This window comes from Xenopus tropicalis, chromosome 6, assembly GCF_000004195.4.
Source record: "Xenopus tropicalis strain Nigerian chromosome 6, UCB_Xtro_10.0, whole genome shotgun sequence".
Lineage (NCBI taxonomy): Eukaryota > Metazoa > Chordata > Amphibia > Anura > Pipidae > Xenopus > Xenopus tropicalis.
Window position 1 is genome coordinate 45,956,673 of NC_030682.2, and position 27,918 is coordinate 45,984,590.

Here is a 27,918-nt window from a genome sequence, read left to right on the forward strand (position 1 = left end):
TCAGAGCTTTGATAGCATAAAAACACACATTTTGTTACAAAGTGGTGCTGAAATCAAAATTCGACTTATTTTTATTTTAGTATCCGCACAGGCCTGGGGTACTTCTGAATGAGAACCACAAAGCGATCTTCTTCCTGCTTTTAACTTTGCCGTGCTGGGTGTGCTGGAGAGCCGAATACAGAACGAAAAAGCAGAAGAAGGCAATCACTCTGAGGTGCTCACTCAGAAGAACCCTGGGCCAGGGCAGTCTCTGCTAACAGGGGCATGGTTTTAGGAAATTTATTATAATCACGGGGGGTGCCTACCATTTAGCACCCCCCAGTGATTTCACCTTTTCTTCTCCTTTAACTTATAACTGTACCAAGTGAGGAAAAAAGCATCTAGATGCTTTTATTTAATCAGCTTGAATAATCCTACCGCATATCCATTTTGAGAACCGTGCATTTGATAAAAGAAAGAGAGAAAGAAACTACACTGTTTTAAAGTAAACAGTACCTTAAAGGGCAAGGAAGCCCATGATTCACTGTGGCATTAATTTAACATATTGGGCTTACTGGCACACTACAACGAATTGGAGTTTCCTTATGTCTCTTTGCAGCTACAGATTGCATGCATGTGTTATTTTCATCTTGTATACAATAAAGTCTTCCGTGGCATTAAGCATTCACATTATCTTTCGACTTTATAAAAAAAAAAAAATATATATATATATATATATACACATATACAGAAAAGAGAACTAGATACTTGAAGGCCTGAATAAATTTCAGCGAGGTAGAGGTCTACACCATCGATATTGGATTAATGCAGTTTCAGACATTTTCAGGTTGCAACATTTATATTTGAGTGGTAAGTAGGGAAAAAGAACTCTTTCTAAATGGCAGGGTTTCCATAGCAACCTGCAAATTACTGGGAAAGTAGTATTTTGAGAGGGGTTTATGCCACTGTAAATTGTTCACTGTCTCCATTATTCCAAGTATCACACTACTTTAATCATCATCCTTGTATGAAAGGCGAATTATCTGGTTCTGCATTTAGGAATTTCACAAATACTGAAAAATCCTAAAGAAGCCGGCTCAAAAATGATAAAGGCAATTGCTTTAGATAGCTCTTCCCTGAAAAGGCATCTCTGTAAATGATATGTAAATAGATACTTTTTTGCTTATCTCCTGCTCTGTATGGCTTTATGCAATCATTAATGTAAATGAAAATTCTTTAAGGTGACCACATAGAATACCAGACCATATTTGTGTGCATTAATAGAGGTCTGGAAGGCTTTGTTATTGTTAATATATCCAAAAGTACATACGTTGGCTTTCTCTCACAGAGACATCAAACCTGGGTGGTGTAACACAACGCTTTATTGGCAGCAGGATTTTTAACATGAAGGAACAAGAAATGGTCTCTTCCTGTGACCTCATTTCAATTTCAATTGTATTTGCTTTTAGTGCTGCTAATAATGGGGATATTCTTTGGCATCTGGTAACAACGTAAAGGATTCAACACACTTGTGATTTCAACAGCAAAGCAAGACTTGACTGTATGTGTGCCATTACTGAAAGATGCCTCTCAGATAGTCAAAATGAAAATATCACATGTTCATTGTTAGAACTTGTTTCCATACCAATACCAAACAAGATATGCTGGCTAAATAATGATGATGCCTCATAGCTTACTGGTAAGTTGGATCATTATTATTATGAGCTTATTGTTATTTAGCCCACTGCACAGGCTGGTACACTTTATCTTACTGATACACAAATATTAAATCTCTCATCCTCATTAATATTGAAGAGCAATCCATTTAAATTCTTTAATATTGTGTTTGTCAAGCCAAGACTTCAGTTGCGCTATATAAATAATGTACATTTTGTTTTTCTTCAGTCTTGGAATCACAGCAAGCAGGCAGGCGCTATTTTGCGGGCACTGTTATTAAGGCAAGTTTTGTATCACCCCAAAATCTTGTGTATGTGCCACAATGGGGGACCAGATGCCCATGCCCATGCACTGGCTACACAATTAGATGGTGAGGAGGGAGGGGGAAAGTAAGTGCTGAATGGAAAGTTAAAGTAATTGCCTAAGGCAGGGAAGGCAATATACTGTATGATTGACAACTGGGATTTTTAAATGCCTTTACAAAAGTTACAGGTGCGTTAATAAAAAAAAGGAATTTGTGTTTCATGTTTAATTTGAAAAGGACTTTTATCATACAGCTTTTTATGTCTGGGTGACAGGTCCCCTTCAAATATCACGACATTTATGTTCATTTATGTTTATGTTTTATGTGTAATAAAAGGCACTAAGTTTGCCCAGGAGCAGTAACCCTTAGCAACCAATAAGATGTTTGCTTTTAAAGGTGACCAGTAAAGGTGAAAGGTAATCTATTTATAGAATAAATGCTTCTCCCGACTGGACCTATGAGGCACTGTACCAGTTTATATATGGGATCCATAGGTGCAGCACTAAATGTGCAACTGCATGCAACAAATGTTTAATCAAACACAGAGATGTATCTTTGTATAATAGTAACTAACATAAAATCATATTTGCAATATTACCTTGTGGTAATCTGGTCTTCTCTTCTTCATTTCCCCAGTTTAATATGATGACCTTATTTTTAGCTTTTTCTTTACAATACAGGGCATACAATTTACACAGTACAATATTTCTAGGGCTTTAAACTATAGCTATATCTAAATACTTTTTCCTGTACTACCTTTTCCAACAATATATTTCAGTTTGCGCCAACCCCAAGAACTACATTTTTAACCTCTAAAAAGTTTAGTGTTGACTTTCCTGTATTCTTCTATCTGGCCAGCCATTTTCGCTGTCACTACAGCAGCAGTGTAGGCAGCTTGTGGGCACTGGATGGCACTGTGTTATATAACTGTGCCATAAAACAAACAACTTAAGATGCAGGCCCACACTGGCATTCAAAATAGGCCCTGGCATTTTAAGTACACATAGGCACACTAAATAGTGACTATCTATGGCATATTACAGCAGCCCCTTTGGCACTAGCCAGAATCCACAGATTGCCAGTCTGGGCCTGTAAAAGTGTATAGTAGTACCAGCAATATCATTCAACATGCCTATACAGAGCTCAAAGACACTTAGGGGCTGATTCATCAAAGTACGAGTTTGAATCCCGAAATGGGTAAAATTCGAATTAGATACGGTAATTTCTGATGATCGCAAATGTCACGAAAATGCTTACAAAAAAATCGTTTTAGTCACGATAATATCGTATTCCAAAATTTTCCTATGCGAACGATCGTAAACGCCGGGAAAACCTGGCTTTATAAAGTTGTTTCTGTTCCTTAAAACACAAGTTTTTTTGAACATGGGCATAACATATTCCTTAGTATAGAGCATGCTATAAAGCATGGAGATCTACAGATACGTATTTTCACTTGAATTAGATTTTGTCTGTTGTAATGAAAGTACAGTTTTCAACCAACATCCAAAAATCCAAAATTCTATAAAACAAATTAGTACTGATTCTGATTTTCTAAATTCCAAAAAATTTTCCAGTGCTGTCTCTGCAATCCAAGTGTTGGGTCAACCTTTTCTAATAATAGCAGCAAAATGCTGTCATTCCACTTCCAGCCACACTTCATCAGAATAATATTTTCCAAGTAAGGTGTGTGGCTTATATTTACTAAATGTACTTAATCTACTAAAGAATTGAACATTCTTTTGCTCGACATGGAAAGAAATGGCATTAAGCCACTACTGGTGAACAAGAGCAAAAGATTTCATTGAGAGTTTATGATTTTTTTTTATTATGTTTTCTGATGTAAAATAAAATTTGGCTCAAAAATATAGCATTTGTCATGAGAAGAAAAAAACATTTAGGAAACAAGTACTAACTGATGTTATGGATGAACTGCTTGCAACAAAGGATATCTGTTCCATGCACTTCTCCCCTAAGTTTTGCCAAATGAGAATTTAGTGTTGGAGTTGAGAATAAATTATCATTTCAAAATGATTCCTATTTATTACTTTTATCTACAATTCAACCATTTGATGTTCCACAAATAACTTAAAAAACAGTTTCTGACTGTAAAATGTGATTTATATACTTTCTAACATATAAATCTTTTCATTGTAATGAGACACAGTTTTGTTTTTATGATGATGTAAATTATTTGCCAGTGCCTAAAAAATGAGAGCTGCTAAAATTATGATTCAAATCATCTTGAAAATATCTGAGACAAGTTAATGAATTTTGTGATCAAATAATGAAACTTTCTTTTACATATCTCAGTTAATGTTGCAATTTATGTTTCATGAAATTACACCATATTTATAAAGCTTTGGCTGCAATTTATTGAGCAACTTTTATACTTACCTTAGTATAACAATAGTGTTATCATTTTTAAAGTGATACTGACACTAAAAACGACTCTTCAAAATACTAATATACATTAAACGTTACCAACAGGTCATGTTGACTGTTACTGGAAGTTCCTAAACCTGACTGTTTTGACAACCTGACTGTCCCCTCTCAGCCTGTCAGTTATACTTACATAGGGTTGAAAAAAGACCAGAGTCCATCAAGTTCAACCCATCCAAGTAAACCCAGCACACACAACCCACACCTACCAATCTCTACACTCACATACATAAACTATATATACAACCACTAATGCTAACTGTAGATATTAGTATCACAATAGCCTTGGATATTCTGATTGTTCAAGAACTCATCCAGGCCCCTCTTAAAGGCATTAACAGAATCTGCCATTACAGCATCACTAGGAAGGGCATTCCACTACCTCACTGCCCTCACTGTGAAAAAACCCCTACGCTGTTTCAAATGGAAGCTCCGTTCCTCTAATCTAAAGGGGTGACCTCTGGTGCGTTGATTGTTTTTATGGAAAAAAAAGAACACCCCCTATCTGCCTATAATCCCCTCTAATGTACTTGTACAGAGTAATCATGTCCCCTCGCAAGCGCCTCTTTTCCAGAGAAAACAACCCCAACCTCGACAGTCTAACCTCATAGTTTAAATCTTCAATCCCCTTTACCAGTTTAGTTGCACGTCTCTGCACTCTCTCCAGCTCATTAATATCCTTCTTAAGGACTGGAGCCCAAAACTGCACTGCATACTCAAGGTGAGGCCTTACCAAGGACCTATAAAGGGGCAAAATTATGTTCTCATCCCTTGAGTCAATGCCCTTTTTTATACAAGACAGCACTTTATTTGCTTTAGTAGCCACAGAATGACAGAATGACAGAATGCCTGGAATAAGACAACTTGTTATCTACAAAAACCCCTAGATCCTTCTCCATTACGGATACCCCCAACACACTACCATTCATTAGATAGTTCGCGTTTATATTATTTCTACCAAAGTGCATAACTTTGCACTTATCAATATTGAACCTCATTTTCCAGTTTGCTGCCCAGTTTTCCAATTTTTTCAAATCGCTCTGCAAAGCGGCAGCATCCTGCATGGAACTTATAGTTTTGCATCAGCAAAAATAGAAACAGTACTGTCTATGCCCACCTCCAGGTCATTAATAAACAAGTTAAAAAGCAAAGGACCAAGGACTGACCCCTGCGGTACTCCACTAACCACACTGGTCCAATTAAAAAAGGTTCCATTTACCACCACTCTTTGTACTCTATCCTTCAGCCAGTTCTCTATCCAATTACAAATATTATGTTCTAGGCAAATATTTCTCAATTTGATCATTAACCTTCTGTGAGGTACTGTATCAAACGCTTTAGCAAAGTCCAAGTAGATGACATAAACTGCCATTCCAGCATCGAGGTTCCTACTCACCTCCTCATAAAAAGCGACTAAATTAGTCTGGCAAGATCTGTTACGCATAAAACCATGCTGGCACAAACTAATAGTATTGTGAACAGCAATGTATTCAAGTACCCTATCCCTTATTACCCCTTCCAAAAGTTTTCCTACTACTGATGTCAGACTAACAGGCCTATAGTTTTCAGGCTGAGAATGGGATCCCTTTTTAAATAACGGCACCACATTAGCAATCCGCCAGTCTCTCGGCACCATGCCAGACCTCAATGAATCCTGAAAAATTATGTGAAGAGGCTTGGCAATCACAGCGCTCAGCTCATTAAATACCCTGGGATGAATCCCATCCGGCCCTGGACCTTTGTTTACCTTTACATGTTCAAGTCTCTTTTGAATTTCCTCCCGAGTGACCCATGTGTCAGTAGCTAAATTACTAGAACTGGGCATATTAAAAAGGAAGCCTTCATTAGCTGGCTCCTCAGATGTATAGACAGATGAAAAATAAAGAGTTCAAAATTTCTGCTTTTTCCCCGTTCTCATCAACCAACTTACCCCCCAACTTACCTAGTAGGTTCTTGAACCGCCTGAAATAAAAAGTTGTCATTTAGCATATTTACAAACCTACTAGCTTTTTCTGACTTAGCCACCCCATTACTCCAGTCAATGTCTTCAAACTTGACCCAGTTTTGAAGCCTCCTCCATTTGTAACAATAGCTGGGTCTCATCCCCCTCATATATATGGGGTGGTTTATAGCATACACCAATGATCATTTTCTTTGTGCTTTTAATGCTAACGGACTCCTGCTGCACAAATATGGCAGCCCCCTCATAGAGAGACATGGGGCATCAGATAGTTAATGTAAAAGCATTGGGCAAATACTTTTATGGCAAACTTATAAATACCATGCAAAAGACAATGTTATGATAGATTTAAAATGGTTTAATTTTTGATGCCAGTATCTGCAACACAATTTAGCACTCTTTAATATCTTGGGATAATGGGAATAAGGGTGTATATTTGTTCTATTCATGTTATACTACTAACCTTCTTTTCATAGTTATATTTATGTTAAAATATGAGAACTATGGTCATATCAAATATAACTTGGTTTTAGCATTGTTAAGGAGACAATACATGGAGCATATTTTCCAAATAGCAGCTTTAAAAGACAGACTCACATAAATGCAGGTGAATTAGACAGTTTATTTCAGCATAAAACCTCCTGCATTTATGCGAAGGTTTTATTAAACCCTACCTTTAGTTAAATCAAAGTTTTCAGCAAAAAATGTAATGAAATCTAATAAATCAACATATTCCATTTATAATGTATTCGCTAAAGGTACTCTTAATAACATAAAATATCAAATACCTTTTTATGCCTTTCAACCTAGATAAGTAATTCAATTTAAATCCCAGCATACTCTAAATAGTGTACGTAGAATTCACAGACTGAAAATATATTGTAGTATTTGCTTTAATATGTATTTTTTTTTAAATTTTTTTACAGCAGCAAAAAAACATTTTCAGTAAAAATATTTTAGAGAAGTATGTTTTCCAGATGGGATGTATATATTTTAACATTTTCTTCCACAAACGCAACACTTTCCTTAGCACCCTCCTATGAAATACTCATAGCTGCAGTCTATGATATTTTGTACATTCCATGGCTCCCTTCATGCCTTTCTACAGTATCCAATTGTAAACCTTTTAAACTCCAGCCAGTGGTAGTTACCTTGCCAACTGACTGTTGGAAACGATGCCTTGCAACAACAACCCATATCTGAAAGCACCAGAGCAGCCCTTCTTAGTGATCCCAATACCTAATGATTGGCTGCTAATGCTTCTGTCCAGTGGAACCCCCCCATAGTTGAAAACTAAGTGCTCAGGGCTCTTAGAGTTTGGGCATGTATACTATGGAATGGACAGGTGAACACTAAGCAATAAGAAATATTACGGGTTAAGGATAGGAATAGTTGACTGTATGATTAAATGCATCACTGGAGTGAAAAAATAACATTCATAATGTGCAATAATTGTTTAAACTCATTTCCCATATTACTTACCGATGGCCGCAGTGGGAAATCTTAAGTTGATTTAACAGGGGCAAGTAGACCGCAAGTTAACAAAATGAATATATATCCTTTAGTTTTGTGATTAAATATTTTCTTTGAGAGCAATAACAATTAATCATAAAATCACTAACATAAACCCACCAAATTAATAAATGATATTGCTGTAAAAGCAACTCTACCTCCCTATATGGAAAAGTATACTACTTCCAGTAAGGGGCAAGTAATACTGTTTTATTCTTGCTGATTTCTGATTCTTTTCAGCCTTTTATATATCACGTTCTCTCTTGCAGAAAAAAAACCTTCTCTTTCTGGAAAACTCCCTGCACTGCTCTTTTTTAATAGTGTTTTTAACTCATTCCACCTTTCTAGATAATTGTTGCTTCCCTCTAGCTTTCTACAAATTACCTACTCCAGCACTGGGGGCTGAAAGGTAAATCTTGCATGCAGCCCTAGCACAGATCTTTACAGCAGAGGCAAGCAGGCAGGCAGGCATGGGCCACACATAAATAATCAAGTATGAGGGAATCAGTTAAAAGTTTAAAGAAAAAAATAAGCGGCACAGAGAAGTGAAGGAGAGGAGTTTTGTAGTTCAGTGTAGGTCATTATTGTATAGTCATTTACCAGAACTTGAAAGTAAGCGACAGCACTGTCACAAGAAAGCTGTGAACTCTGACCTTATAAAAGATGACAATACCATTAAATTGCACTGCCAGATTCTTCCTGTCAGTCAAGCATTTAGGTTCCACCTTACAAGTCCTGATTGACAAGCTCCAAGAACCATAAAATCATGTCAGCATGAGTCCAATAAACTTTTAAAGGAGAAGTGACATGTCCAATTTATATAGAAAGAGGTCAAATTGAGAATAAACAACAAGCAACATATAGGCACATTTTTGTGATGAATACAATTCTGGTAAGACCTAAAAAGTGTCATTATCTCTTTTTCAGGAAAAGTAACACTAAAAATCTATTCTACCCTACCCCAATAATTGCCCTCTCCTGCACACCATTTATTATTTTAAATGCTTTATTAGAAAATACCAGTTAAAACTTGGCTTCTGGTCATCTGAAATAGGGCGATACTGCGATACAGGGCAGAATTCACTATGCGACCTATACAGAAGGAAGGCTAGGATAGATCAATCGATCATCGCATAGTGGATTCTGCCCTATATCGCCCTATTTCAAATGACCGGAAGCCAAGTTTTGGGGATTTTTTACTTAAAAATTTTTAGTGTTACTTTTCCTTTAATAGGAAAACAATGTTACCATGAGCAGATATTGAGAGGCTTATTCTATTTCAGTGACTTAAAGCCAACAAAGCCTAGATCTACAGCATGTAGTGCATTATCTTTACATTTTAAATCAAATAACTAGGAAATATACCACTGCTATGTTTGTTAAGAAAAACACTTTCTTCTGCTATTGCATGCAAAAGTAAAATTATTGCGGTTACACATATTTTAAGTGTACAAGATAAGGTGCTTTATAACTTTGTACAAAAAAACAGAAGTATGACAAGTAATTGCCTTTGTCTTAAAAGAATAGCAAAGGAGACAGAAATCAATATAGAAGGGATGATGAATCAACAGTGAATCGGTGTGACAGGCACACAGCCAGACAGGTAGTTACACAAGAAAACATATAAACAAACAAAAAGAAAGAAGTAAAGATTATCACTTAACCTGTTTTCTCGGAGTTACCATTCATGGTATTAGTGGGGAGGGATGTGATGATAGTCTTTACAATGTCCTTGGTAGCAGCAGATTTTTGCTTATTTTTCATGGCTTCCAGTGCTTTGAGTTTCTTAGCATGTTTTGTTCCTTTAAAGTGGGCTGCAGCCTGGCTCTAAAAGGAGAAGACAACAAACCATGAGGCTCTTTTTCCATTTGCAGTTTGGATGTTTGTAACAATAATGTTCAATACCAGGGCTGTGTCGTATCTGTTTTAGTTGTACTGTTTATTCATGTTTTTTATTTTCTAATATGTGCAATGTATTGTTGCATTTATTATATTAATCCAGATGGTATCCTAGAATTCTAACCACAGTTGCACAATGGGTTTGTGAGTCAAGGGAATATTCATAAAAAATTGATGGTTGATTTCTTATAAAGACACACAGATTTGTTGTAATTAAATAACACGGATTTCTGCTCAATATTAAATATGTTCTCTAGATCCTTAAATGAAAATAGCTCATTCAGCATAGGCATCGCTACGCTACACAAGCAAAAGTACTTTTGTCAGGAAAATGCCCAGGGTAATGCCAGATGTTTTTCTGTGTTTTGCCTATTAGATGTGCTATCAAACAGATTTCCCATAGCACATTTCACAAGTCTAATGCTTTACATATTGTAACTCCTTACAGTTATTCACATTTGCCAAATACAGCAAATGTAGCTGATTAACAGGCCACGTGCTAGCATTTGACTTTGAAATCTACACTGCGCATCAAACATAACATTTGTTATCAAACTATTCAAATACTTAACTCAATTTCAAATGAAAAAAAATAAATAAAATTCAGATGTGTTAAAAAATGTGTTAAGTATATATAAAATTGTTAAGTATAATTGGGATCTGTGGCCATATTTACTAAAATGCGAACTTTGGAATCCTGGAATTTTAGTATCGTTTTTCTGACTGTTGGGAAGCAGATAAATGTCAGTTCATCATAATGTGTTGACTGCTTCGAAAACTCAAAAAGACTTGCATTCCATGAAGTGTTAGAGATAAACTTAATCATTTATCCCTGATGCATATTGAAAGCAGGGATTAAGTATTTGGACTTATATTTCCATAATTTTAAATATAAAGCAATTCTAACTCCATGGTAACCAAAAAAAACACAAAATATTTTGAGCGCTATTTATAGCATGCGGTAAAATTTTTTATCACGATTCACTATAAGATACTTGCGTTAATTTAGACGTGATGTGGTTTGCGTTATTTAACTCGCGATGAGTGTTTTAGTCGCGATAATTTTGTATTTGCGATCTGAAAATCACGAAATGTTTGTATTTAACGATTGTAAACGGCTGGATCCTGGATTCCGACTTTGATCCTACTGTACATGATTTTGGAAGCCTCCCATAGCAATAAATGACACTCTGCAGCTCCAACCTGGCCAAAGGAAAGTCACAATACCGAAGCTTGAATGAATCCAAATCTGTTGTACTCGGCGCAACAATACAATTTTTTCGCAATAATTTGGTCGCAAAGTACGAAATAGTCGCGAAAAGTATGAAAAATCACAGAAATTAAGCTAGGAGCCTACATATATTAATAATTCACCCCCATACTTGAATAAATCACACTGCAAAGTCCATATTGTGTTGCCAGAAGTTCATGAACTGTACTTTTCTCTAATTACCGCCTGCCTCAAGTAGGTGTTCATTTTTGCACAGACTAATGCGATATTTAGCGCGTCTAAGTGTTTGTGAATCATGCGTTAGTATTATTTCTGCGTGAGAATTAAGCATGTGGTAGCGCAAATTTAACGCATGCGATAATCCTTTATTGAATCGTGCGTTAATTTTCACGTCTATTTTAATGCAAAAAAGTGTGCGATAAAAATTAACGCACTATGACAGGAGTGTGTAAAATAATGTAAAATGACATTCAACAAATCTATTTATAAAGTCATGGTATTTAACAGCAAGCTGGAACTTATTGCATAATCTTACATTTCAATGAATTTTGCAAAGTCTACTGAAGTATTGCATGTACAGCAAACCTCTGAACAAACTGGTGTAGAAAGTAAAATTACTTAAAATCCTACCAACGTCGGACTGGGCCGCCAGGGCACTAGGAAAAAACCTGGTGGGCCCCGGCCCTATTGGGCCTCGGTGGCCAAGACCTGAACCTCCCAGGGCGCTCCCGCGATCCTCCCCCGACGCGCCACAGGTGAGTGGGGGAGGGGGTCGGAGGGTGTTGGGGGCTCCTGCGGTGGGCCTTGCAGCCCCCAGTCTGATCCTGAATCCTACTCATATTGAGATTGTATTTTCTACACTTGATTCTATGAAAATGAATTCCACTTCTACTATTTTTATACATCAATACCAAATGTACCAAAAATAGGAGTGTATTGAACAAAGCAGTAATCAGAAAATAAAAGTAATATATTATTCCAAATATTAAAATAAAACAGAACTTACTGTTTTGTAATAGAAAGTGGCACATTGTTATGTGCTGAAAGAGTTTAACTGCAATGTAAATGTTTTTGAAACTATTTCCTTTGATGTAATTATTTTTTATACTTATTGTATTTATTACATGATTTATATCTAAAACAAATTTTTGATAATTGCCCTGTAATACAGTGAGGGATGACAAATCTATTGCATCTTCTCACCTTGAAAAGCAATGACATGTGAATCTTCACACTGTAGAATTAATTGGTTTCTAAAAAGGTCATACTTGCCTCATTAAATAATCAATAATAGCTATTAAGTCCCTATGAAGTGATTGGTTTTTATGTGGCTCTAATTTTCAGCATTTTACAAAGATTTTACACAACAACAACATAGGTTAAAAAAACAAATCCATCAAGTACAATATATATTCATATAAATTCTGTTTAGTTTTAGCTAATTAACCTGTTACATTTTGCATTTAGAAAGTAATTAAAAAAAATCCTTCCTACCAAAAAAATGGAGCTGAGTTTGCACACTGTGCTATGAGTAATACCCGAGAAGCTTTGTATATTATGTGCTAAGAGATCACCCAACACTTTACTGAAACTCTTTCTTCTGTCATTATAGAGCCAACTTGGAGATAATTCCACAACTGGACAGTTCTCTCTATAATAAAACAGTGATTACAACTTTAGATCTTTTAAATTGTGTGTTACTTTCTTGATTAAGGCATAAAGCCCATAACATTTCCGGTTTAATTCCATTGTCAACTGACTCTCGGGGATATTTACTAAACAATTTTGAGGTAAATTCTCAAATTTTTTTCTAAATTATAGAACATTTTGGAGTGCATGCGAAAATTTTGTTAAAATTCCACGTTCCAAGTTTTTCGTGGTTTTTGATAAATTTCCCCTTTGCGCAAAGTATACGAACATTTCGGAAATCATTAACAGTTTGGTTACACTTTCATCGGGACTATCTTTTTGCCAGGTTTGATCTGTCGAATGCCATTAAGTCCTATGGAAGGCATCAAAGCCAGAAAGTTTTTTGTGGCATAACCACAAAAAAGGGGACTTTCCGTAATTTGGATCTCCATACCTTACTAAAAAATCAATAAAACGTTAATTAAACCCAACAGGATTGTTTTGCATCCAATAAGGATTATTTATATCTTAGTTGGGATCAATTACAAGGTACTGTTTTATTACTACAGAGAAAAATCAGTTTTAAAATTCTGAATTATTTAAATAAAATGGAGTCTATGGGAGATGGGCTTTTCTGTAATTCAGAGCTTTCTGGATAATGAGTTTCTGGATAAGGGATTCCACACCTGTGTATATATATATATATATATATATATATACACACACACCTTAATAGTGCTGAACTGTACAAAAAATAATCTTTTACTCCAACACAGCTTTGAGGAGAGAAAACTTTTCACCTAATTCAGGCCCAGTTTTTTCCCATACACTTCAATAGGGTTTTCATGTGATAAAGATAAGTTTTCTCATTGGCTTGCATCTGGCTCTATGGGACAATATGGAATTGCATTAGGGGAAAAGCGTTTCTCATCAAAGTCAATCTGGCCCAATGTGTCAAGATAACGTCTCACAAATAACTGTTGCAAATCTAGATTTTCTTCAAAATCAAAACTAAATAAAAATGCAGCAGAAGACACAACAACCCATAAGCCTATTATACACCCAAACAGTGAATACTAAAACAAAATTTATATACAGTATAATTAATCAAGACATTGGGGTTGATGTGTTAATCAAATGTTGGGACAAATTGAATTTGATGAGCGTATTTTTAACAGATTTTCCACTAGAGCCAGATGAAATTCAATAAGAAGAATGTATCTTACTGTATCACATGAAGTCTAAGGGAATAAAACTGGGACTGAATTAGAAGAAAAGTTTTTTTCTCCTAAAATCATATCTCACCAATAAGTTTTCATGCAATAAACCATAAACTATCCTTTCCTCGTGGAACTTGATCTGGAACATGATCTGACCCAAATACTGAATTGGAGAATCCTTAGATATTACCAAGACTTCAATATATTCCTGAGTTATCAAAACTTTTGTGACTGTCTTCCAGAAGCCTGTTCAACAACACTACCTAATGTATTGTGTGTCAGCACTATACACCATTCTAATCTATGGGGAGATAGTGCTCAGTCCTCTGGTCTGGAGCATTGCTCTGCATTTCCACCTGCCTGTATACTGACTCACTAATATGTATTCCATGTAGAAAGGAAGGATTGGGACAATTATTTTCAGTACAGAAATTAAATTATTGTGTGGAAACACCTCTCTGTATTCTGACTCCCAAACGCATATTCCATGTAGAAAGGAAGGACTAGGACAATTGTTTTCAGCCCAGAAACTGAATTATATCTGAAATCCTTGATAATGTTTTACTAGTAACTATTTTTGTGCTGAGGGTTGATAAATCAACCCTGCAGTCTTTTCCAAATGTTTTTCTTTATTATTTTTTAAGTATTTTTAAGTATTTTTTATTAGTTTTTAAACAAACGGGATCAAGATTTGAGTTGCCTTGCCAAAATATAATATATAAATCCATGCTCCTTGTCTCCTCTCCTGGGTCTGTTCTCAGTAGGAAAGCAAGAGTACAGTCTCCAAAAGCAGAGTCTAAATTCAAAATAAGGAAATGCGTAACTTGTTGTCAATGACAGCCGGCATAGTGGAACATAACCAGAGCTGAACAGTAAGAAAGCTCATCATTAATCACATCCTACATAAACCTTTTGCAAAGCGAATCTGTATTCATTATTTTCAACCCGTAATCAAAATGTAATCTATCAGTCTTTATACACAAATGAATGCAAATTGTTTAAGCAAGAATAAGCAGAGAGTTGATTACTCCTTTTTGTCTGTAATGCAAAGTGATAGGTGTCTAATGATGTGTAGGACAATTATGCTATGTTTTATTGTGTATCTGATTGGTGTGCTAAATTACTCTCTTTTCATTTACTGTATATAAGTCTTGTTTCTTTTTTGGGAACAGGTTACATAGAAATATGAGACAGTTTAAACTAAATTTGCTAAATGAAATATTTGTCTTATAAGATTTTAAAAAACTGTACAATAGTAATAGAAATTGAGTTAACAGTTTCTTGGTCCTATAGGAACTGTGGCAAACTCAGGCAGCTGTCCTTCCTACACAGTATTCCATTCAAAAGAAGGACATAACACAAGAGGAAGTTGATGGGAAGGGATAAGGAAAGCTAAATGTTGAAGATCAGTAATATATTTATAGATATTGGGGATAGGGGGAAAATGTAAAAAATTACACCCCTGCTTCCTTACATTTACCATACACAATGAATGTATAATCGTCTCTTCATATAACCAGCAACAATCATTTCCAAGTTTTTATTTATTAAATTTGCTTGGTTTTGGGCAATCTGCATTAGCTTTATATTTGTAGGGATCTAAATATGAATGGAATGGAAAAGACAAACTGAAAATGCTGAATAAATATAAACAGAAGTTCTTAACCATCCCAGTAGAATTAATCTGTCTACAATTTACTAAAAATACCTTTTGGCTATACCAGCATGGCCTATAAACAGATTCGTTGGCCAGTATACTTGCCAGATGACATCAGATGCATAACAGTTGCACATCATTTGTAAGGCAAAAAAGAAGTGAGAAATAAATGCTTCTCTTAAATGACTGCTTCCCATCCTGCCTGCAGATTCAAGTCAATTTATCTTTGTCTATTGGTTCAGTGCTTTAGCAGCTGGTGTGATCTTGGGGTGCTCTATATATGCAAGCAAATACATTATCATGACAAAAGCAAACATTTCAAACAAGACTGTAAGATCATAGATTGAATCAGTCTTAAACTATAAAGATTGACACTTTTATTGCCTTGCTTAATATTTTGCTCTAAAATTCCACATCCTGATAGAAACCAGATCACAATACAACAACATGTGTCAATTATCTGTGTAACAATACAGCAATGGCAAAGTGAATCTGTTTTATTACAGCCAACCCATATGTTATATTAATTAATGGAAAAGTATTATAGGTTTAAGTGCCTTTATATTCTTGCTGTTAAATATTTTAATTGGCACCCAAGGTACAGTACAAATTTGGCAGCATAAAGCAGTCAGCCTCTCACGGTATTCAAATGCAAAAATGTCAGTAGGTAGATTTATATTACCATATGCAAAGTAAAATCGCAGTTATGGTTAGAATGCATTTTTATAGGTGCAGTTATTCGGAAACCATTATGCAGAAAGCTCCAAATTACAGGAAGGCCATTGTCCGTAGACTGCATTTTAATGAAGTAATTACTATTTTGAAATTATATTTCCTTTTTCTTAGTAATAATAAAACAGTTACATAGGGTTGAAAAAAGACCAGAGTCCATCATTGGAGGCAAAACATTCCTACTGGTTTAAATTCATGTTTAATTGAATTTTTAGTAGATTACATCCTATCCAGAAAACCCCAGGTCCCAATAATTTCAGATAACAGGTCCCATTGCTGTATTTTTTTTACATTCATAGCTCACACAATAATGTTTGTTTCTTCTACTTGAAATGAAAATGAGGTGCAGTGCCGGACCAAGTGCTCCCTAGGCAACCAGGCCAGCTTGGCTTGGCCCAGTTAATGCCCCGGAACTAGTGGTAGAAAGTAAAACTTACATGCCTGGCGCCCCTTCAGTGTTGCACCCTAAGCCAGTGCCTCTTCTGCCTATCCCTAGTTCCGTCCCTGATGAGATGCAATTGCTGCTGGCTCTATGGATCCTAGATAAGCCTCCAATAATGGCTGGACACTGGTGTTTGTTTATTTACAAGTATGATTAAATACTGACTGTACCACATGTGATCTACATGCTTAGGAGGCACTACCGACGGGCCTGCCTGACCGATATCTGGCTTGAAATCGCCCAGATATCGATCAGGCAGGTTAAAAAAATCTATTTGGATCGGGAACCGCATCGGCTCGTTAATGCGGTCCCCGGACCGACTTTGCCTGTACCCGTTGTTACAGTTCGGCTAATAACAAATTAGCCTGGATTCTCCCGATATCGCCCACCCGTAGGTGGGGGATATTGGGAGAAGATCTGCTCACTTGCCGACATCGCCAAGTGAGCGGGTCTGAAGGTGTATGGGCACCTTAATTCTAGCAAATATCACTACATTGTGGAAAAATGGCTATTTTTATCTGCTTTTGTGATTTGCACAGGGAGGCAAAAACTAGAAAATCTCAAATGTGTGCTTATTTATTAAATTATTAAAAACCAGAATTGTACACAATTGATCATGTAAAACTGTGGGGAAAAAAAACTTGGCCACAGTGAAATCACATTCTACCCATCATTTTAAATTGCAAATTAGAAATAGTTTGAAATTTGCTAATTCAATGCCCCTTGACGTGAACTCGCCAGCTTTTACATGCCAATTTTTAAATTCTAGTTTTCTGCACTTACCAAAACTAGAATTGTGGTAAAAAGTTGAATATAAATAAATGTCCCTTAGTAACTGTGCCTTCATGAATTCTAGTGAAACATTTCCACACTTCACTATATTCATTATTAGAGCAGCAATAATGTACATTCAAACAATTTTACTCAAATCATAATGCAGACATGACTGAGTAGGTCAGCTCCCTTTCTTTGAATGTGTTTACCACACAAGAGCACTTGGTGTTGACAACTAATCCTTACAGATCTCTTCATTGTGAAAACAGTGCATATTCATATTATCTTTAACCTTATGGAATGCTACAAATTATAACAGAAAATAATCTTTATAATAGCACAAAATATTTTGTGTGTAGTGTCACATGCAAACAACAACTTCTATAACTTCAAAGGTCACAGAAAGAAATCGCCAGCGCTCGGTCTAACCCACGCTGTAGTGTTGACCAGCTGCTAGAAACGCACTATTGTGCCAGCGCTCGGTCTAACCCACAATCTGGAGTTGACCAGCTGCTATAAACGATAAAAAGCCATTAATTATACACAAAGAGAAAGAAAGTTTGCCAGCGCTTAGTTTGCCTTTAAAAATAATTTTTACAAAAAATGAGGTGTTAGTACCACACTTTGGCCAAAATATGTAAGCTCACGTGCCACGTCAAGGCCCCTCATTGTACGTGAGTCCTACACTGTCTAATGACTTTGAGTCTGTGATGCAATTAAAATAAAGTCCCCCAGAAAACAATGTGACTGAGTATTAAGACCTATTGCACCTACCTTTAGCTCAAAAAGGCTCTAGTGGGAAAGCAGGGAGCTTTTAAGCCCCAGCTCATTAGCACACACATGAAAGTGATTCATTGGTTTAAAGGCTACATAGCAGCTAGAAGCAAAATTTGGCTACAATTTGTACACAAAACACAGAAAGAAATCGCCAGCGCTCGGTCTAACCCACGCTGTAGTGTTGACCAGCTGCTAGAAACACACTATTGTGCCAGCGCTCGGCCTAACCCACAATCTGGAGTTGACCAGCTGCTATAAACGATAAAAAGCCATTAATTATACACAAAGAGAAAGAAAGTTTGCCAGCGCTTAGTTTGCCTTTAAAAATAATTTTTACAAAAAATGAGGTGTTAGTACCACACTTTGGCCAAAATATGTAAGGCAAACTAAGCGCTGGCAAACTTTCTTTCTCTTTGTGTATAACTTCAAAGGTGCATTGCTGTTATTTGGACATCTCTTATACCTATGGACCCCTTATTTTATCAAACCGTATTTGTTAATTTTCCCAGAAACAGTGTAGTGACTAGTCTGGCCCTGACTGAGGAGATATCTGTGTGCCATACTTAAGCTATAACTTGTTTTGAACATTAAATAGATGGCTAGTCAGCTTACATTTACTCCCCATACCTTATTCACTAGTTAAAATAAAAAAAAATTTTATAAATGCTTCATAAGGTTCCTTTCACAATTTTGTCTCATATATTTTACCTGGTGATCTACTAATTTAATTTTGCTGAATTTACATTAAAGGACAGGGAAAGGTACAATCACTGGGGGGTGCCAAAATGTTAGGCACCCCCCAGTGATCGCAATTACTTACCTGATACCCTGGGCCAGTGCCCCTGTTAGCAGAAAACTGCACTGCTTCAGAGATCCTTTCTCCTGTCTTCCTTCATACAGTGAAAAAGTCAGCTGTTTTGTTAAAATCCAGCTTTTCACTCTACTGCGCATAAGCAAGAGGCGCAAAGACACAAGAAGGAACTGCAAGCCAGTGCTCCTGTTAGCAGAAACCTGCAGCGGCCGGAGTGACCCTCTTCCTTCTTGTGTCTTTGCGCCACTTGTGCATGCAACCTGAGCCTGTCAGGTAAGTGATTGCAATCACTGGCGGGGGGGAGGGGGCGCAATATTTTAGTACAACCAGTGATTATACCTTTCCTTCTCCTTTACGGCCAGATATTTCTCTGAAATATCCTACACGGTTAAAAAGACTGGAGATTGATGTGTTCATGTAATAAACATTACTACATATTCAGCATAAAGTGTACATTATCAGGTCTTGTGACACCAGTAGGGTTCACTATAATTATTAAGGAAAAGTAAAAACATTTACTGGTAACTTCTTTAGAAGCAAACATCTTATTTGTTGCTATGGGTTACTGCATCTGGGTAATCTTAGTGGATTTTACTACATATGGGATGCTTCTAAGTGAATTGTGTCTGTTAATAGTCATCTGCTAAATAAATTAGTATTTTTTTTATACAATGACTTGTGTACATGATGGCTGGTAGTAGAATTGTATATAATGGAAACATGGACCTAAACAAACCTACAATATTTAAATGCATGCATGTTATCATCTGTCCTAGCATAAACAATACAAAAACCTTTAAGATATCTAAAATTGTAGAAAAAAACTGCCAGGTCCCAAGAAAAGGGGAGATTCTGATCAGTTTTTCAGTTTTCGAGTAAACAAAAAATAGCCAAACTAAATATAAAGGGAAAAGCAAGTGCCCAGTAAAAATTAAGTCTCATCCAACTAACGCAGATGAAATATCACTTTTTGGTGTGAAGGGGCTAAAATTGCTCATTAATGCAATTATTGATATACACAGTCAAGTCGCAAGTTTGAACAATGGCCAGGCGTGACAATGGTTGTCATGCCTTCAAAATCAAGAGATACATTAATTACATTTTTCTTTGATTACAAAGTTATTTCTAAGTATATTTGCTGTTAAAAGCAATATCCGTTTGTCCTTCTCTGCACCGCTGCTTCTGGCTACATCTGCCATTAAAACAATATTGCAGTATTCTGCTCCCCTCCAGTCAGGACTCTAGTTCCCACCATGCAATGCAATTTATTTTATTAACAGACTTTAAATATGGGGCATCATAGACTCTGGCAAGTTATACGGTGAACTGAAATCTTGGTGGGAGGAAAGCTGTCTACTGTTAATTTTTTTTAAAAGGTACATGAAGTCAGAATCAGAAATGCAGAAAAAATAAGGGATATATAATGCATCTGATAGCAAGTAGAGGTATTGGACCTCTTTTCCAGAATGCTTGGGACATGGGGTTTTCCGGATAAGGGATCTTTCCGTAATACCTTAAGTCTGCTGAAAAATCATTTAAACATTAAATAAACCCAATAGGACTGTTTTACTCCCAATAAGGATTAATTATATCTTAGTTGGGATCAAGTACAGGTACTGTTTTATTAATACAGAGAAACAGGGAATATTTTTTAATACAGGTAATGTGAATTATTTCCTTAAAATGGAGTCTATGGGAGATGATCTTTCTGTAATTCAGATAACAGGTTTCTGGATAACGGGTCCCATACCTGAACTACGCATAACTATAAAACCATTGAAAATCCATAATGAATATTTATTAGGATGATCCTAAAAAATAAATTGACTTTCATTTATATATGGGTTTACAACCCCTTTAAATAAAAATATAGCCGCGTGCATCAAAATCTCATTAGTGGATCTGACATAATTAAGGGAAAAGAAAATGATTTAAATGACAGGAGATTTAAGCATTCTCCAGAGCTCGTGCGCCAGCCCTCAGTAACAAGGCTTTAAACAATCTCACTGTGATCAGCCATAAATAAGAGCTGAACAGCTTTTTTAAAGTTTCTTACGTTGCATTGTAATGTCACATAATTCCCAATAAAAAAGGAGACAAAGACAAGTTGTCAAATTGAAATATAACACTGACTAACCGGTGATTATAATTCAGAGTAGTGAATTAATGACAAGGAAGATAACAAACAGAATAATGGCTGAAATTATACATTATACACATTGAGAAGTTTAACAGAAAAAGAACACTTTAAAATGTATCAGATTTGTAAGGCTATTAATTATAATGTGTGCGAAATGTGCACTCAATTTCTAATCTGATATGCTAAAAGATATATAAGTTTAGGTACAGCAGAAGAATTCATTGTTCAAAAAACATTATATTTCCAGTGGACAACCATGATTATTAGGTAGGTCCATTATGGTTATGGACTTTAAATTAGGGCCTAACCCCTGAATGCATGTTAAGGGATCGGTCGAATACCGGACCGAAACCGAATTAGCGTATGCTAATTAGGATTTGAAAGGGTTAACTTTTGCCTACACTTTCGTGTTCACGTGGCAACATTAACCTTTCTCAATCCTAATTAGCATATGCTTCTAACTTACATGTTCTTAGCAGTGTTTTGTTTTAAAGGAGAAGTTCCAAAATGTTAGGCACCCCCAAGTGACTTCAATCGCTTACCTTGTACCCGCGGCTGGTGCCCCTGTTAGGCTAATGCCACACGAGGCGTAGGGCTGAAATTTTCGGCAAGCGGAAAAACGCTTGCCGAAAATTCAGCCCTACGCCTGCTACTTGTGCCTGCACCCGAATGAATGGGATACGCTCGGGTGCAGGCACATGTAGCCGATATACGCATGAAAACGCGAGGCTTTGCATTCTCTCGCGTTTTCATGCGGATATCGGCTACATGTGCCTGCACCCGAGTGTATTCCATTCATTCGGGTGCAGGCACAAGTAGCAGGCGTAGGGCTGAATTTTCCGCTTGCCAAAAATTTCAGCCCTACGCCTCGCATGGCATTAGCATTAGGAAAAAACAGCACCAGGCTGGAGTACCTGTAGCGAGTGCTTCCTCCTTCCACCTTTCTTCTGCCGGCAAAATCCCTGGGCCGGCGCATGCGCATTAGAGTAAAAAGCCGACTTTGTTGTTGCTTTTCACTCTACTGCGCATGCACAATGCGCCAACGCGGAAGGAGGAAGCGTTGCAGCTACCCCGGGCTGGTGCAGTTCTCTCTTAACAGGGGCACCAGCCCAGGGTGCAAGGTAAGCGATTAAAGTCACTTGGGGGTGCCTAACATTGGCACCCCCAAGTGACTTAGGCTTTCCTTCTCCTTTAAAGCAGAACTAAACTTTAATAAGAAAAATGAGGGAAGAAATGCTGTGTGTTATATTTGGAGGTTCTAAACCAGCCCAAGGAAACTACAGCCCTTTCACAGGGAAGATCTGTGCCTCTGAAATGCCCCAGTAGCTCCCCATCTTCTTTTCTGCCGAATCACTGCGCATCTTCAAGGCTCAAGAATGATTAGTAATTAATTCAGATTTAGATTCTCGTTACATAGCATTTCTACCCATATTTGTTCAGGGTTTATTTCTCCTTTAAAAAACCCTTCTCACCCCCACGCCCACCAGCCCAGCTTTACTTCAGACTACAATATTTTGAAGTAATAACTATGTAGTTCAAGAACACCAAATCTGCCAGTCAGGCTGCGCAGGGGTCAATGAGAATCTCCTATAAAGTAGAGTTCAAATGTTCAAAGCCCCCTAGCCTATCAGGGGATCGTGCCAACCATAATCACTTGCAGATCTGATGCCCATGGAACAACATAGTTAAGTTAGGAGCCCTTATCGAGGTTAAAAGTAATTCTGAGCTTAGGAGTGGGGATGATGAAAAAATGACTACTGTAGCTCTTTATTACTGATACTGGCACAAAAAAATGGGTTTAAGGACTACAAATCCCTCAAATTTTCCTGCATTAACCACACGCCGATACATTACAGAATGGCCATTGGCATGTTATGGCTTTTCTAAGGCAGTGCTGCACAACTTTTTATGTGTAGTGAGCCTATTGTTTTTCATACTGCATTCCTAAGGGCCAGACACTATGGGCCTGATTTAATTAGATGAGAAAAGCTCATCTCGTAATTCAATTTTAAGATCTCCCAAAGAGCCAAATGCAATTCAATGAGTAAATATGTATCCTTACTGTTTATCACATGAAAATTCTCTTTTTAGGAATCCCTTAACTTAATGGGATGGCACAGAGCTACTTAGTAGCAGCTATTTGTCACAGCTACTTAAAGGAACAGTAACACCAAAAAATGAAAGTGTATAAAAGTAACTAAAATATAATGTGCTGCTGCCCTGCACTGGTAAAAGTTGTGTGTTTACTTCAGAAAGTCTACTATAATTTATATAAATAAGCTGCTGTGTAGCCATGGGGGCAGCCATTCAAAGGAGAAAAGGCACAGGCACATTGCAGATAACAGATAAAACACTATTGTATTCTACAGAACTTATCTGTTATCTGCTATGTAACCTGTGCCTTTTCTCCTTTTTTCCAGCTTGAATGGCTGCCCCCCTGGCTCCACAGCAGCTTATTATATAAATTATAGTAATGTTACTGTAGCAAACACACCAGTTTTACCAGTGCAGGGCAACAGTGCATTATATTTTCATTACTTGAAAGCTCTTTCATTTTTTAGTGTTACTGTTCCTTTAATGCCAGAAATTACCCTGCCATAGACAATACTGGGAACTGCCTCTTCTAAAACATGTCAAGATTATTATCAGTAAATGATCAGCATTGCATATTTTTGTAGCAGTGACAAGTAGCTGCTACTAGTAGCACTGTGTGTCTTCACCCTAGACACTGGAAGACTCTGGAACTGCAAGCCTATGCAGTAATGCCATCAAAGAAACAATAGAAAAAAGCCAAAGGACATAACATGTTGTACGTTTAATATTTCAGCTCCTATTCTTTTCATTAAACAATAAAGGCTAAATTAAAAAATAAAATTATAGCAGACAGAAGCACAAAAACCAAGCAGATATACTGTAGGCGTTATTTCGGAAAAAACATTATCCGCACACTATGCAATGTATATTGTACAAGCGTAAGGGCAATAAAGTCTGTGAGATGTATCAATAAACCAGCAAGTGTTTGGGTTTACCATAAAGGTAGCATATTATGTTATATGCAAGCCTTCCCAGTGCCAGGGAATTATCTCAATTGTAAGCACTGTGCTATCTCCATGCAGAGCAGGTGTTTGCGGCTTGATGAACCTACTCTGCAGAGAACGCTGATCAGAGAAAACGTTGCTAATTGTTTTACAGTCAGTCTTTTCAAGCATCATAACAATTCAGTCCTTAATGTCACATTTATATAGCAGCCAGTCCATTTCTATTAGAAGCTTTCAAATTTTATTTACAATTGCTAGCAGCGTAGTGCGCCCTGTTAGATGATCACGCCTACAAAAAGGTGAATTCAAGTCCATGTGCAAAGCTTTCATAATGGCAGTGTCTGTGAACTGGAATGACTAGTGATTAAATATTTAGGCAAAACTACAGTCTAAATTTAGCTGCCAAAAGAATGTGAAATCTGAACACAATCCCAATATAATTTATGTTCCAACTGATAACAAAAACAAAAAAAGCCAAACTGACTGAACTTGTAGCTGCCACATCCAAAACCGTCATTAAGGCTAAAACTGATAATGGTGTTGACTGCTCTAAAATACTTATAGGGATTATGTCATGGGAAAACATGTTTTTCTTTACAAAACGCATTCTGCATTGAAATCTCTTTTTTACAAGAGTGAATAGATTTTTTTAATATGAAATTTTGATATCAGATGTGGGCCTTGTCATATTCTTAGTTTCCCAGGTGCCCTCAGCCATGTGACTTGTGCTCTGATGAACTTCAAGGGATACTGTCATGATTTTTGTGGTGTACTTTTTATTTCTAAATTACACTGTTTACTTAGCAAATAATTAACTCTACCTTTGAAATTTTATTCTTGAAAAAAGTATTTTTTTACTTGTAATATTGGTGTGTCTGATCTGAGCTTTCAGAAGGAGCCAGTGCTACACATTAGAACTGCTTTCAGGTAACCTATTGTTTCTCCTACTCCCGTGTAACTGGAGGAGTCCCAAGCCGGACTTCTTCGGATTTCTTACTATTGAGTGCTATTCTGATACCTACTGGGAGCTGCTATCTTGCTACCTTCCCACTGTTCTGCTGATCGGCTGCTGGGAGGGGGGTGATAACACTCCAATTTGCAGCTCAGCAGCAAAGTATGAAGTTAATCAGAGCACAGGTCCCATGGCTGTGGCACCATAGGAAATGAAGAACATGGCTAGCTCCATGTGAAATTTCCAAATTAAATGTAAAAAAAAAATGGATTACAATGCAAGATTCTGCTGGAGAAGCTCTGTTAACGGATGCATTTTGAAAAAAAAACATGTTTTGCCATGACAGTATTCCTTTCAGTCACTTTTTACTACTGCTCTGCAAGTTGAAGCAATATCACCCCCTACCTTCCCCCCACCAGCAGCCTATCGACGGAACAATGGGAATGTTACAAGATAACAGCCAGTCTGACCATGAGTAGGAGAAACAATAGCTTATATGAAAGCAGTTCCATTCTGAAGTGCTGGCTCCTACTGAAAGCTCAGAATCAGGTACAATGCACAGAGATGGCACCTACACACTATGGGGCTGATTTACTAATCCACGAATCCGAATCCGAATGAGAAAAATTCGGATTGGAAAACGAACATTTTGCGACTTTTTCGTATTTTTTGCGATTTTTTCGTTGCCGTTACGACTTTTTTTTTTCATAGCCATAACAAATTTCGTGAATTGTCGCGACTTTTCCATTGCCATTATGCCTTTGGAGAATTGTAGCAACTTTTTCATTGCCATTATGCCTTTGGAGAATTGTAGCGACTTTTTCATTGCCATTATGCCTTTGGAGAATTGTAGCGACTTTTTCATTGCCATTATGCCTTTGGAGAATTGTCGCGACTTTTTCATTGCCATTATAACTTTCGTGAATTGTCGCGACGTTTTCATAGCCATTACGACTTTCGCGAATTATCGTATTGAGAGCTCGAAAAAGTCGCGACAATTCGCGAAAAAGTCGCAAAGTACCGATCATTACGAAAAAAACGCATTCGGACGCTTTTCGGACCTTCGTGGATTAGTAAATGTGCCCCTAATAGTGCAGCTAAAAATACATTTATTGGTTTAAGAATAAAATGTTAAATAGTAGAATGAATTATTTGCAATGTACACTGTGTAATTTAGTAACAAAAACTACACCACAAAAATCAGGACAGAATCCATTTAACACAAATAATATGCAGGGACAGAGGAATGGACTGTGACAGGCTTCCTCACAGGCCTGTAGTAAACAATAAGAAATGAAAGAAGAAAAACCACTGAATGAAAGAAGAGGGTAAATGAACACAAATTTGTAATCTGTATCATGATTACAACAAAAATTTTGGGCAATGACTTTGTCTTTGCTCAGATGCTTTCAGAGGAGTAGTGACAAGTAGTGATGAGCAAATTTTTTTGCCAGGCATGGATTTGCAGCGAATTTTCACATTTCGCCATTGGCGAATTGTTTCGCGAAACTTCTGTGAAAATTTGCAACGAAAAAAATTGTCACGCAGCATTTTTTTTGTTGCGTGTCAAAATGGGCGCGGTCACGTAAAAAAACTCGTGGGCGACAAAATATAGCTGCTGCGACAAAAAATAGATGCGGGCGACAAAAAAAAATAGCCACAGGCGATAAAAAATTTGTGAGGCAAATGCATTTCGCTAATTTTTCGTAGTTTCGGGACAGATTCGCTCATCACTAGTGACTAGCATATAGGTATGGGACTTGTTATCCAAAACGCTCTGGACCTGGGGTTTTCCAGATAAGGTGTCTTCCGTAATTTGGAAAAGGCAAAATCTTTATATATAGCCCTTAGATAGGAAAGCACTATTACAGATGTTGCTCTAAAAAAATCAGATGGCAAAGCAGTTAAAACAGGGTTAAAACACAGCTAACTGGTGCTCCTCAGTGTCTGCAGCAGAATGAAGAGTGGGCGGGTTTTACTCTCTGCTCATATTTCACTTCCTTATCTGCTCTTATCAGCAACTGGCCAATGACAACTCAGTAGACAAACTCCTGTGCTTTTATCAAGCCTGGTACAGAGCAGTCCCCTGCTTTCTTTTCACATCAGGGTGGCCACTGGATCATTTCAAAACTTCTAATTAAAAAAGTAGATAATTTTTAATGGGTTTATATTGCAAATGTAATTCATTTGGTCTAAATAACACACACAAGGATTATGATTTTTGACTATAGGTCTCCTTAAAGGAGAAGGGAAGTAATTTTGGCATTTTACTCCCAATAGATTCGCCACATTAGTGCCACCTATAAGTTCTACATTTAAACAGTAGCTTTAATAACGCTGCTAATGTTCCCTATGTTCATAGTTACACAGGTAGAATTCCCTTTACTAATAGGCACTACCATCAGTTTATATGCATCTAAAGACAACATGTAATATTTAGCAATTTAATTATTTATTTAATTCATTTACTCAGAATCTGCAATAGCTTTATTTATAAAAGAGATCCTATTTAAAATGTATTGTTTACATCACTGCTAGTTTTTGAGTACTCCTTTAAAGAGTCCATTCATCATGGAAAGCCTATCTGTTGTTTGTCCCATTAAAGGAGAAGGAAAGGTAAAAACTAAGTAAGTTTTATCAGAAAGGTCTATGTACTAACAGAAACGCTGCACTGAGTTCTCTGTCAAAAGAAACAGGATTTCTTGTCTCTTATTTTTCCTGTGCCAGAGTCTGGCCAGCTCTCTC

General features: G+C 36.9%; 1 protein-coding gene across 3 annotated transcripts in view; it reads right to left on the reverse strand.

The window, feature by feature from the left end:
* znf385d (zinc finger protein 385D) overlaps window positions 1–27,918 on the reverse strand; it is a 194,343-nt gene that overhangs the window by 49,955 nt on the left and 116,470 nt on the right. For all 3 annotated transcript variants that reach the window (XM_031904169.1, XM_031904170.1, XM_002932412.5), the window contains one exon: window positions 9,536–9,698. In XM_031904169.1, coding sequence (XP_031760029.1) covers window positions 9,536–9,698 — 163 coding nt within the window. The remainder of the gene's footprint in view (window positions 1–9,535; window positions 9,699–27,918) is intronic.